General features: G+C 45.5%; 1 protein-coding gene across 1 annotated transcript; it reads left to right on the top strand.

Annotated features, from left to right (window-relative positions):
• Positions 1-775: 775 nt before the first annotated feature.
• LOC116656355 lies at positions 776-6616 on the top strand. The gene is made up of 4 exons (XM_032455796.2): positions 776-844; positions 898-4438; positions 4516-6453; positions 6506-6616. Exons 2-3 carry the CDS (start codon positions 1086-1088, stop codon positions 6338-6340), a joined length of 5178 nt encoding a protein of 1725 aa, XP_032311687.2. The 5' UTR covers positions 776-844; positions 898-1085; the 3' UTR covers positions 6341-6453; positions 6506-6616.
• The last annotated feature ends 7314 nt before the right edge of the window (positions 6617-13930 follow it).

Genomic DNA, 13930 nt, shown 5'->3' with positions numbered 1-13930 from the left:
CTCCAAAGTCGAATGTTGTTTTAAATATCTAAATGTCGGCGCGCACTATGGGTATGTGGATCCTATGAACAGTAGCGGAAGGAGTGCATTTGGACATCAACAAAAAGCGAATGTAACCTGCTTTAAGTGTGGCGAACTTGGACATATTTCAACACATAACAGTAAGCCCAGTATGGATAAGGTCCAGGATACACACCAGATGAAAAGAGTGGAGCTATGGTAGGTTTTTGTGCCCATAGGACAGATGGTTCATCATTGTCAGATATTTAAAACAACATTCGACTTTGGAGCGGAATGTTTATTAATAAAAGAAAAGATAAGTCTTAAGTTAGTTGGTAAAAGAATTAACAATGTAGTTATGTTAAATGGTACTGGCAGTGATGGGTAGTATTGCACAGTGCAAATACTTTGTAACGTAAAAATTAATCAACACTGTATTAAAGTTTTGTTTTATGTATGGACGACGATGGATGGATTTATTGGACGACAGGTACGAATATATATTATCGTATCTCGTATATCTCGTATTGTCCTCTGGAATTAATCTTATATTATCACCAGGCAAATTCGAAATTATTAAATCAAAAACTGTAAACAATTGTTCAAATGTTGAGAAATTTTGTGAATTAAATCTCTTGTTGGGGAAGATAGAGATAAAAGACAAGAATTATTGGAAATATATTCAAAATTTATTATTTGTCGCGGATCGATTATCGATAGTTAGTATTTAAGTAGAATTTTGTTATTGTGCACTCGTGAAGAGATTGGGCACACAAGGATTGAAATAATGGCGCGTGTGGTGAATTTGTCGTTGTTGTCATAGAGTGTGGGAGGTTAAACTGCGGTAAGCTTTTGTAATTTATCTTTATTTCTTACCCTAACATGTAATCCCCATAGAATAAAACATAAGTTGTACGCACACATTGGCTTGTGTTTTTGGAAGCGGGTTGCCCCATCGCCGCCGTACATTTGTTTAAGGCATCTCCCACACGAGAGACGACAGAAGCTTTTATTCGCAGTCAGGCGACTGGCGACATTGTTTTGGAACAACACCCTGGTGAGTGGATCGATATTGCCTGGACGACATGATGCACCATTCGCCCAGAAGGAGTCCCCGACTGAACGAGGGACAGAATATCGCACCGCAAGTAGATGGCAGCGTTTTGGCCCCGCAAGCGTCGCAAGCCGGCGGCCGAGGCAGTGAAGCCCCGGCGTCATCAGCGCAGCTGGCAGCATCTGGAGCCACCAGGAAACCGAAGGTGGCCGACCTCATGGATAGGATCGCCGAGTTGGAGAAGGAGTTGGAACGCGCTCGCAGCGCTAATATGGAACGCACTGACCCCGGTATGTCGAGTGAGGTTGGGGTAGGTCAGCCGCCATTTGCAATCGGCCTGACCGTACCCAACGCAACAAGTGTTTATCCGCCATCCTGGAGCGGACCTCAAACGGTACCGTGTTCGCAGAACTGTACCACGAGGATAAATCACGCATCGCCATTTTGCGCTACCGGCACTACTGTTCCAGCGCATGGTTTCGGGCTGCAAAATGAAGTGGCCGGCGGAACGTCGGTACGTGCGCCTTCCCCTGGAGACGGTGCTTGGGCGACGAGCATTGGAGGAACTGCACGCTGGGCGCCACGAAAGCTTCCTGAACTGCCTAGGTTCGGAGGGAAGCCAGAGGACTGGCCCATTTTCTACTGCGCGTTTACGGAGACGACGCAAGCGTATGGTTGTACGGACTTGGAGAACAACCTAAGGCTACTGAAGGCGTTAAATGACGACGCGCGTGAGACGGTGAAGTCGTTGTTGATTCACCCCAGCAATGCGAATGCAGCGGTGGAGCAGCTGCGATTCAGATACGGCCGACCGGAGCAGCTAATACGCAGCCAGCTCAACAGCATTCGAGATGTGCCTGCAATTACGGAGCACAACCTGGGAAAGCTCGTCGCATTCGCCACCCATGTCAGCAACCTCAAGGCTTTCCTACAGTCAGCGAAGGCGGAGCAGCACCTGGGTAACCCTATGCTGATGGAAGAACTTGTGGCCAAGCTCCCAATAAGCAAACGTGTGGTCTGGGCAAGGCACGCTGCAACCATTCAGCCCTATCCGACGATTGTGGACTTCAGTTCGTGGTTGATGGAACTAGCCAACGTGGTCTGCTTGGTGGCGGACATTGATGGAAGGGAGCCAAGGCGTCGATTGCTTCATGCCAGCGTCGACCGAGAGCAGGACGAGCAACAGGAGAGCTGCCGCAGGAATTGTCCAATTTGTGAAGGCCTTGGACAACATGCAGTTCGGGACTGCCAACGATTCATTGGAGCCACACCTACAGAGAGGTGGAAACTCGCAAGAAGACATCCCCTATGCTTCATGTGCTTGGAAAGTGGGCATATGACTGGATCCTGCGCTGCGTCAGGAGAGTGCCCCGTGAACGGATGCAGGAGGAAGCATCACCGTCTTCTTCATGAGGAAAACTATGAAGGCTTCAGGAGACCGCCACAGCGAGGCGGCAATTGGAGAGGCTACAACCGGCAGGCAGCCGGACCGAGGGAAGGCGTCCAAGTAAACGAAGGAGCAGCCTCATCCGTGGATGCCTCTGCGACACCGGAGACAAATTTGAGCTGTGTCGACGAGGACCGAGAACGACTTCTGTTCCGTGTATTGCCGGTGACGCTATACGGAGGTGGGAAGCAGGTGGATACGTACGCTCTTCTGGATGAAGGTTCTTCGGTGACGATGGTCGACAACGAGCTGGTTGCAGAGCTAGGCGTACAAGGAGTACGTCGTCAGCTGAACGTTCAATGGTTCGGAGGCAGGGCCACAAGAGAGCCTACTAACGTGGTACGTCTGGAGATCAGTGGAGCAGGCAAGTCCTCCCGACATGTGCTGAGAAACGTCTATGCCATTTCGAGCTTGAGTCTGCCGATGCAGAGCCTGCACAGAAGGGATGTCAGGAGCGTAAACAAGGACGCTCGACTACCGATGAAGCCCTACGTAAATGCAGTGCCGAAGCTGCTTATTGGTTTGGACCATGGGCATCTAGGACTGCCATTGAAAACGAGACGGTTTGCCAGCGAGGGACCGTACGCGGCCGCAACCGAATTAGGATGGGTTGTTTTTGGGCCTGTGGAAGGACGACGAGACACGCCATCACCAAGGTCTTGTCTGCTAGCCACGTCGTTGGATGATAACGTGGAACGGATCGTCGAGGACAACTTCGAGATCGAGAACTTCGGTATGAAGGCGGCGCCAGCGGCCGCAGCCAGCGATGACGTGAGGGCTCAGAAGATCCTGGAGGACACAACGGTGCGAGTTGGCCGCCGATACCAGACGGGATTGTTGTGGAAAACTGATAACATTGTGCTGCCACGTAGCTATGATATGGCGTACAATAGATTGGTCAACATAGAAAAGAAAATAAAGCGAGATGGGCAGTTCGCCCAAGAATATTCCCGGATTGTTAAAGATTATGTCGACAAGGGATACGCTCGGCGTCTGGAACGACAGGAGATCGATTCGGAAACCCATAGAACATGGTACTTGCCGCATTTTGGAGTGGAGAATCCCAACAAGCCAGGGAAGATCCGATTAGTATTCGACGCAGCGGCACGAGTTGGAGGAGTGTCACTGAATTCTGCGCTGAGCAAGGGGCCGCAACACTATAAGGCCTTGGCATCTATCCTCTTCCACTTTAGGGAAGGTGCCGTCGGAGTCTGCAGCGACATTAAGGAAATGTTTCACCAGGTGCTGATCCGACCCGAGGATAGATGTGCGCAACGCTTTCTGTGGAGAGATGGGAATGACCAACGGGACCCCGACGTCTACGAGATGTGCGTGATGACCTTTGGAGCAGCATGCTCACCGAGTGCGGCGCATCATGTGAAGACAGTGAATGCCAAGCGATTCCTGGATTCGGATCCCAGAGCAGTCAAGGCCATCGTGGACTACCACTACGTGGATGACTATGTGGACAGCTTCGCCACAGAGAGCGAGGCGATCGAAGTATCTAGCAGAGTGAAGAAGATACATGCGGAAGGCGGGTTTGAGCTTTGCAAGTTCTCGTCCAGTTCGCCTACAGTGGAGAGGATGCTTGGACCCAGTGATCACGCCCAGAGTGTTGGATGGGGTGAGGCCGAGCAAAAGATTTTGGGAATGCGGTGGCAGCCAGCCACGGACGACTTCAGGTTTCGAGTGAAGTACCACAAAGTCGCCCCCGTCGTGTCCGATGGGAAGAGAATTGCCACGAAAAGGGAATTCTTGAGCATGGTCATGTCAACGTTTGACCCCTTGGGATTCCTGTGTTGTCTAATGATAACAGCGAAGTTGTTGCTGCGAGAGGTCTGGAGGAGGAAGATCTCATGGGATGAACCACTACCGGCTGAGATGTACAACGCCTTTATGGACTGGCGTAAAGAGATGGAGAAAGTGGAACGTTTTCGGTGCCCACGTCACTACTTTGGATCCGGGCTGGTGAAGACTGTCGAGATGCACGTATTTGTGGATGCGCTACAAGCAGGCGCTACAAGCAGTTCGTAGGGAACAGAGTAGCCGAGATTCTGGAGTCGACGAAGGTGGCCCAATGGAGATGGCTACCATCCGCCGACAACGTGGCAGATGATGCAACTCGAGCGCAACGCAGCGTGGACCTAAGCGAGGAGTCACGCTGGTTAAGAGGACCGGCATTCCTGAGGAGACCAGCGGGCAGCTGGCCAGGAACTGCACCCACCGACGAAGCGGATGCAGAAGACGAAGAGGAGATGCCGGGTGAGTTCGTGCTTGTTGGCGCGAGTGATCCGTTTATACCGCTGGAGAGATTCTCAAGCTACAGGCGATTGCTGAGGACTACGGCCTGGGTCCTAAGATTCATACGTCGATGCCGTGGACAACGAGATGAGCTGGAGAACTACGGCCTCAATGTAGCTGAGTGTGAAGCAGCTGAGGACTTGCTATTCCGTAGAGCACAACGTGAGGCGTTCCCCGATGAGGTGCAAGCCGCAGAGAAGGACTTGGACGTCGCTAAAGGAAGCGACATATGTGGACTGGCGCCATACCTAGATGGCAATGGAATCCTGCGAGCGTATGGCAGGATCGATGCGGCGCTATGTATTCCATACAGCGCCAGGAGGCCAGTGATCCTCTCCCACCGGCACGGTCTCACGGAGATGATTGTGCGCGACGCCCACGTGAGGATGAAGCATCAAAACGTGGATGCTACGATGGCGGAGATCCGGACCAGGTTCTGGATTACGAGACTGCGGAGAGTGCTTCGTAGTGTGATCTCGGGATGCAGCGAGTGTAAGCTGCACAGAGCACGGCCGATGCCGCCGATTATGGGACCCCTGCCAGATGATCGTTTGGACGCCTATGGCTGGCCGTTTAAGAGCACAGGCCTCGACTACTTTGGGCCGCTGCTAGTGACCGTTGCTCGGCACCAGGAGAAACGGTGGGTGGCCTTGTTTACGTGCCTGACGACCAGGGCGATTCATCTGGAACTGGCACATGACCTGTCGACTGATTCCTGCATACTTGCAATCAGGAATTTCATGTGCCGTCGAGGGCCTGTACATAGACTGCGCAGCGACAATGGCAGGAACTTCGTTGGAGCATACAGAGAGACCAAGAGATTTGCGGAGATCTTCGAACCCGAGAGGATCCAGTCGGAGCTGTCAAGCAAGGGAATTGAGTGGATCTTCAACTGCCCAGCGAACCCATCAGAGGGTGGAGTCTGGGAGCGAATGGTGCAGTGCGTGAAGAGGGTGCTACGCCACACAGTGAAGGAAGTGGCGCCGAAGGAGCACGTCCTGGAGAGTTTCCTAATAGAGGCGGAGAACATCGTTAATTCTCGTCCGCTCACCCATTTGCCAGTGAGTGCGGACCAGGAAGCCCCTCTCACGCCCAACGATCTCCTCAAGGGAGCAGCTTGCCCACCGGATACCCCCGGCCTGGATGGAGGCCTCGTCAAGGAAGGAGCTACGCGGAAGCAGTGGCGCGTGGCAAGGATGTTGAGGGACCGATTCTGGAGGAGGTGGGTCTTGGAGTACCTACTCACGCTGACACGGAGAGAGAAGTGGTGCCGCAGAGAGAAGCCGATTCAACGAGGAGACATCGTCTTCGTTTGCGATCCAGCCATTCCGCGTCGAGACTGGCGGAAAGGCGTCGTGGAGGAGACCTTTGCTGGAACGGATGGTGAGGTCAGACGAGCCCGCATTAGGATCATGGATGGAGATCGGACCCGCTGGATAATGCGCCCCGCTTCAAAGTTGGCGGCTTTGGATTTGAGTGAAGAAGTTCTTCACGGAGGTGGGGATGTCGCGGATCGATTATCGATAGTTAGTATTTAAGTAGAATTTTGTTATTGTGCACTCGTGAAGAGATTGGGCACACTAGGATTGAAATAATGGCGCGTGTGGTGAATTTGTCGTTGTTGTCATAGAGTGTGGGAGGTTAAACTGCGGTAAGCTTTTGTAATTTATCTTTATTTCTTACCCTAACATGTAATCCCATAGAATAAAACATAAGTTGTACGCACACATTGGCTTGTGTTTTTGGAAGCGGGTTGCCCCATCGCCGCCGTACATTTGTTTAAGGCATCTCCCACACGAGAGACGACATTATTAATGGTGAGAAGTTTTGTGAATTAAATCTTTTGTTGGGGAAGATAATAATAAAATACAAGAATTTTTAGAAAAATATTCAAAATCTATTATTAATGGTGAGAAGTTTTGTGAATTAAATCTCTTGTTGGGGAAGATAATAATAAAATACAAGAATTTTTAGAAAAATATTCAAAATCTATTATTAATGGTGATCCCTCGACCAGAGTTAGTTCGGGAGAAATGTAAATTAAATTAGTAGACCTAAGAAAAATTAGTCCGAATGAAAGTGACGCAAGTCCCATTATTTTGATTAACAAAAAAGACGGTACACATCGTTTGTGTGTTGATTACCTTAAATTAAATTCTAATACAGTTGCAGATCGATGTCCTTTGTCCCTTATATCAGACCAGTTATCCAGACTATATGGAGCGAAATGTTTTACATCCTTAGTCATGGCAAGTGGGTTTATCAAATTCCCACAAAGATTCAGTAGAGTGTACAGCATTTGTCACTCCAGACGGGCAATATGAATGTTTGGAAATGCCTTTTTGGCTCAGCAATGTACCGTCAATATTTCAACGCACAGCCACTCAAGCATTGGGAAACCTTGCAAATACGATTGTGGTCGTTTATATGGCTGCTGCAACAAAGAGTGAGGTTTTGGAAAAGTTGCAAATTACTCTCGATTATCTCACGAAGGCTGGATTCTCGTTTAATATAAAAAAATTTTCTGTTCTCAAGTCAACAGTTCAATATCTGAAATATGAAATGAGTGCAGGTGAAATCCGCCCGAATCGCTTAAAGTTACAGCGTTAACTTCCTTGCCACCTTCTCAGTCAGTCCCAGCTTTACGTCAATTTATTGTATTAGCGTATTATTTAAGGAGAACTTCGGAAAAGAATGATTTTTTTGGAAGTCGGAACATGAAGAAATTAGACAAAAATTATTTATTCTTACACAAAAGCCAGTCCTAGTAATTTTTGATCGGAACTTGTTACACAAAATCTATAAAAGGGATCATTGAATATTTTAGTAAAGCTGCTTCTCCTGCTGAATCACAATATCATTCCCATGAATTATTATGGAAGATCCGAGGCCGAGGGAAGGTTTATGGAAGATCAACCTCGGCCCACTTGGTTAGCTGATGGATACACAGCCAAAGAAGAGTCAACGCTTACGAGAATCCGTCACCTTTGCTCTAACAATTATGCCATGGACTCCTAAGATGGAAGGCTGTCATTGTTTCCGCCGAGAGTGTCTTCCCACTTGGCTTTTGGGGCAGGATCAAACTTCTGGAGGATAATCTGTACAAGCAAGCATCCTTGGATCTTGACAGCTGATCCTGAACTTATGAGAGCCCACATGTGCCTATTGAATCATCCCGAAAAGTAGCAAAAGACCCTGGCTCGACCACACGAAGCTGCAAATTCTCATTAATGTGAGACTGAAATATTAGACGCCGATTACTACAACGATTGCGCAATATGACAATACAATATTGCGCTGAATGTTGGCATCGGCAACGGTGGCAAGGAGGGGGCTGGCATTGGTGGCATTGGTGAGACACTGGCACCGTCGAGAAGTGTGAAGTGGGCAGCGATTCTCATGGAGCGCTTGGCAACCTCCACCAGAATGTCCACATGTTCATCAGTCGCCAGCTGCGAGAATCTCCAATACAGCTCACTCCCGATCTCAACGAAATTAAGCTCTTCCAACTCTTTTTGAAGCGTGGTAAACCAATCACGCAAACACTTTTCCACTGACTCCAGCGTCATAATGGTGCACTCCTCATCGGGCGCCGCAGCCTTCACCTTATGATGCAGCTCCATCTCTATCTCTGGCAGGTCACTTCTGCTCTTCTCCGCAGCATCCTTTCCCGGGTTGCGGCAGCAGATCCAATAGTTTTACATCCCGACTCCATCCCGTAAATTTCCAGCGCAAGTGATGCAAGCAAAAAACAATCACGCAGTTTTTTCATTTTCTGGGGCAATTTAACTGATTAAACTTTACTAAGGGTTAATTATAATATAACCAAGTAGCTGCCCGTCTAAAATAACAACAAAGTGCCTGCGAAACTGGCAGACAGACAGACAAGAATAAATGCCGCTACAGCTAAACAAATGATCAATATTCTAATCGACCGTGCTAGTGGTTGCTTTGCCAAATACGCAGAATTGACTTACAAAATCCCAGAAAAACGAGTTAGTTTGGAAGAAGTATATAAAAATAACCACAAAGAATTTCTAACTAATTTTAAACTGAAATGGGACGATCCATTTTAGAATGGGAAGAGTTATCCAACCCATAAACATAGCCTCCTTACCTAAATTATAAATGTCGGCGCGCACTAAGGGTATGTGGATCCTATAAACAGTAGCGGAAGGAGTGCATTTGGACACCAACAAAAAGCGAATGTAACCTGCTTTAAGTGTGGCGAACTTGGACATATTTCAACACATTACAGTAAGACCAGTATGGATAAGGTCCAGGATACACACCAGATGAAAAGAGTGGAGCTATGGTAGGTTTTTGTGCCCATAGGACAGATGGTTCATCATTGTCAGATATTTAAAACAACATTCGACTTTGGAGCGGAATGTTTATTAATAAAAGAAAAGATAAGTCTTAAGTTAGTTGGTAAAAGAATTAACAATGTAGTTATGTTAAATGGTACTGGCAGTGATGGGTAGTATTGCACAGTGCAAATACTTTGTAACGTAAAAATTAATCAACACTGTATTAAAGTTTTGTTTTATGTTTGGACGACGATGGATGGATTTATTGGACGACAGGTACGAATATATATTATCGTATCTCGTATATCTCGTATTGTCCTCTGGAATTAATCTTATATTATCACCAGGCAAATTCGAAATTATTAAATCAAAATCTGTAAACAATTGTTCAAATGATGAGAAATTTTGTGAATTAAATCTCTTGTTGGGGAAGATAGAGATAAAATACAAGAATTATTGGAAAAATATTCAAAATCTATTATTAATGGTGAGCCCTCGACCAGAGTTAGTTCGGGAGAAATGTAAATTAAATTAGTAGACCTAAGAAAAATTAGTCCGAATGAAAGTGACGCAAGTCCCATTATTTTGGTTAACAAAAAAGACGGTACACATCGTTTGTGTGTTGATTACCTTAAATTAAATTCTAATACAGTTGCAGATCGATATCCTTTGTCCCTTATATCAGACCAGTTATCCAGACTATATGGAGCGAAATGTTTTACATCCTTAGTCATGGCAAGTGGGTTTATCAAATTCCCACAAAGATTCAGTAGAGTGTACAGCATTTGTCACTCCAGACGGGCAATATGAATGTTTGGAAATGCCTTTTTGGCTCAGCAATGTACCGTCAATATTTCAACGCACAGCCACTCAAGCATTGGGAAACCTTGCAAATACGATTGTGGTCGTTTATATGGCTGCTGCAACAAAGAGTGAGGTTTTGGAAAAGTTGCAAATTACTCTCGATTATCTCACGAAGGCTGGATTCTCGTTTAATATAAAAAAATTTTCTGTTCTCAAGTCAACAGTTCAATATCTGAAATATGAAATGAGTGCAGGTGAAATCCGCCCGAATCGCTTAAAGTTACAGCGTTAACTTCCTTGCCACCTTCTCAGTCAGTCCCAGCTTTACGTCAATTTATTGTATTAGCGTATTATTTAAGGAGAACTTCGGAAAAGAATGATTTTTTTGGAAGTCGGAACATGAAGAAATTAGACAAAAATTATTTATTCTTACACAAAAGCCAGTCCTAGTAATTTTTGATCGGAACTTGTTACACAAAATCTATAAAAGGGATCATTGAATATTTTAGTAAAGCTGCTTCTCCTGCTGAATCACAATATCATTCCCATGAATTATTATGGAAGATCCGAGGCCGAGGGAAGGTTTATGGAAGATCAACCTCGGCCCACTTGGTTAGCTGGTGGATACACAGCCAAAGAAGAGTCAACGCTTACGAGAATCCGTCACCTTTGCTCTAACAATTATGCCATGGACTCCTAAGATGGAAGGCTGTCATTGTTTCCGCCGAGAGTGTCTTCCCACTTGGCTTTTGGGGCAGGATCAAACTTCTGGAGGATAATCTGTACAAGCAAGCATCCTTGGATCTTGACAGCTGATCCTGAACTTATGAGAGCCCACATGTGCCTATTGAATCATCCCGAAAAGTAGCAAAAGACCCTGGCTCGACCACACGAAGCTGCAAATTCTCATTAATGTGAGACTGAAATATTAGACGCCGATTACTACAACGATTGCGCAATATGACAATACAATATTGCGCTGAATGTTGGCATCGGCAACGGTGGCAAGGAGGGGGCTGGCATTGGTGGCATTGGTGAGACACTGGCACCGTCGAGAAGTGTGAAGTGGGCAGCGATTCTCATGGAGCGCTTGGCAACCTCCACCAGAATGTCCACATGTTCATCAGTCGCCAGCTGCGAGAATCTCCAATACAGCTCACTCCCGATCTCAACGAAATTAAGCTCTTCCAACTCTTTTTGAAGCGTGGTAAACCAATCACGCAAACACTTTTCCACTGACTCCAGCGTCATAATGGTGCACTCCTCATCGGGCGCCGCAGCCTTCACCTTATGATGCAGCTCCATCTCTATCTCTGGCAGGTCACTTCTGCTCTTCTCCGCAGCATCCTTTCCCGGGTTGCGGCAGCAGATCCAATAGTTTTACATCCCGACTCCATCCCGTAAATTTCCAGCGCAAGTGATGCAAGCAAAAAACAATCACGCAGTTTTTTCATTTTCTGGGGCAATTTAACTGATTAAACTTTACTAAGGGTTAATTATAATATAACCAAGTAGCTGCCCGTCTAAAATAACAACAAAGTGCCTGCGAAACTGGCAGACAGACAGACAAGAATAAATGCCGCTACAGCTAAACAAATGATCAATATTCTAATCGACCGTGCTAGTGGTTGCTTTGCCAAATACGCAGAATTGACTTACAAAATCCCAGAAAAACGAGTTAGTTTGGAAGAAGTATATAAAAATAACCACAAAGAATTTCTAACTAATTTTAAACTGAAATGGGACGATCCATTTTAGAATGGGAAGAGTTATCCAACCCATAAACATAGCCTCCTTACCTAAATTATAAATGTCGGCGCGCACTAAGGGTATGTGGATCCTATAAACAGTAGCGGAAGGAGTGCATTTGGACACCAACAAAAAGCGAATGTAACCTGCTTTAAGTGTGGCGAACTTGGACATATTTCAACACATTACAGTAAGACCAGTATGGATAAGGTCCAGGATACACACCAGATGAAAAGAGTGGAGCTATGGTAGGTTTTTGTGCCCATAGGACAGATGGTTCATCATTGTCAGATATTTAAAACAACATTCGACTTTGGAGCGGAATGTTTATTAATAAAAGAAAAGATAAGTCTTAAGTTAGTTGGTAAAAGAATTAACAATGTAGTTATGTTAAATGGTACTGGCAGTGATGGGTAGTATTGCACAGTGCAAATACTTTGTAACGTAAAAATTAATCAACACTGTATTAAAGTTTTGTTTTATGTTTGGACGACGATGGATGGATTTATTGGACGACAGGTACGAATATATATTATCGTATCTCGTATATCTCGTATTGTCCTCTGGAATTAATCTTATATTATCACCAGGCAAATTCGAAATTATTAAATCAAAATCTGTAAACAATTGTTCAAATGATGAGAAATTTTGTGAATTAAATCTCTTGTTGGGGAAGATAGAGATAAAATACAAGAATTATTGGAAAAATATTCAAAATCTATTATTAATGGTGAGCCCTCGACCAGAGTTAGTTCGGGAGAAATGTAAATTAAATTAGTAGACCTAAGAAAAATTAGTCCGAATGAAAGTGACGCAAGTCCCATTATTTTGGTTAACAAAAAAGACGGTACACATCGTTTGTGTGTTGATTACCTTAAATTAAATTCTAATACAGTTGCAGATCGATATCCTTTGTCCCTTATATCAGACCAGTTATCCAGACTATATGGAGCGAAATGTTTTACATCCTTAGTCATGGCAAGTGGGTTTATCAAATTCCCACAAAGATTCAGTAGAGTGTACAGCATTTGTCACTCCAGACGGGCAATATGAATGTTTGGAAATGCCTTTTTGGCTCAGCAATGTACCGTCAATATTTCAACGCACAGCCACTCAAGCATTGGGAAACCTTGCAAATACGATTGTGGTCGTTTATATGGCTGCTGCAACAAAGAGTGAGGTTTTGGAAAAGTTGCAAATTACTCTCGATTATCTCACGAAGGCTGGATTCTCGTTTAATATAAAAAAATTTTCTGTTCTCAAGTCAACAGTTCAATATCTGAAATATGAAATGTGTGCAGGTGAAATCCGCCCGAATCGCTTAAAGTTACAGCGTTAACTTCCTTGCCACCTTCTCAAACAGTCCCAGCTTTACGTCAATTTATTGGATTAGCGTATTATTTAAGGAGAACTTCGGAAAATAATGATTTTTTTGGAAGTCGGAACATGAAGAAATTAGACAAAAATTATTTATTCTTACACAAAAGCCAGTCCTAGTAATTTTTGATCGGAACTTGTTACACAAAATCTATAAAAGGGATCATTGAATATTTTAGTAAAGCTGCTTCTCCTGCTGAATCACAATATCATTCCCATGAATTATTATGGAAGATCCGAGGCCGAGGGAAGGTTTATGGAAGATCAACCTCGGCCCACTTGGTTAGCTGGTGGATACACAGCCAAAGAAGAGTCAACGCTTACGAGAATCCGTCACCTTTGCTCTAACAATTATGCCATGGACTCCTAAGATGGAAGGCTGTCATTGTTTCCGCCGAGAGTGTCTTCCCACTTGGCTTTTGGGGCAGGATCAAACTTCTGGAGGATAATCTGTACAAGCAAGCATCCTTGGATCTTGACAGCTGATCCTGAACTTATGAGAGCCCACATGTGCCTATTGAATCATCCCGAAAAGTAGCAAAAGACCCTGGCTCGACCACACGAAGCTGCAAATTCTCATTAATGTGAGACTGAAATATTAGACGCCGATTACTACAACGATTGCGCAATATGACAATACAATATTGCGCTGAATGTTTGCACCGGCAACGGTGGCAATGAGGGGGCTGGCATTGGTGGCATTGGTGAGACACTGGAACCGTCGAGAAGTGTGAAGTGGGCAGCGATTCTCATGGAGCGCTTGGCAACCTCCACCAGAATGTCCACATGTTCATCAGTCGCCAGCTGCGAGAATCTCCAATACAGCTCACTCCCGATCTCAACGAAATTAAGCTCTTCCAACTCTTTTTGAAGCGTGGTAAACCAATC

The sequence above is a fragment of the Drosophila ananassae genome (assembly GCF_017639315.1).
Source record: "Drosophila ananassae strain 14024-0371.13 chromosome 4 unlocalized genomic scaffold, ASM1763931v2 tig00000061, whole genome shotgun sequence".
NCBI classification, from domain to species: Eukaryota; Metazoa; Arthropoda; class Insecta; order Diptera; family Drosophilidae; genus Drosophila; species Drosophila ananassae.
Note: the sequence above shows the minus strand (reverse complement) of the source record. Positions and strands in the feature narration are given on the sequence as shown.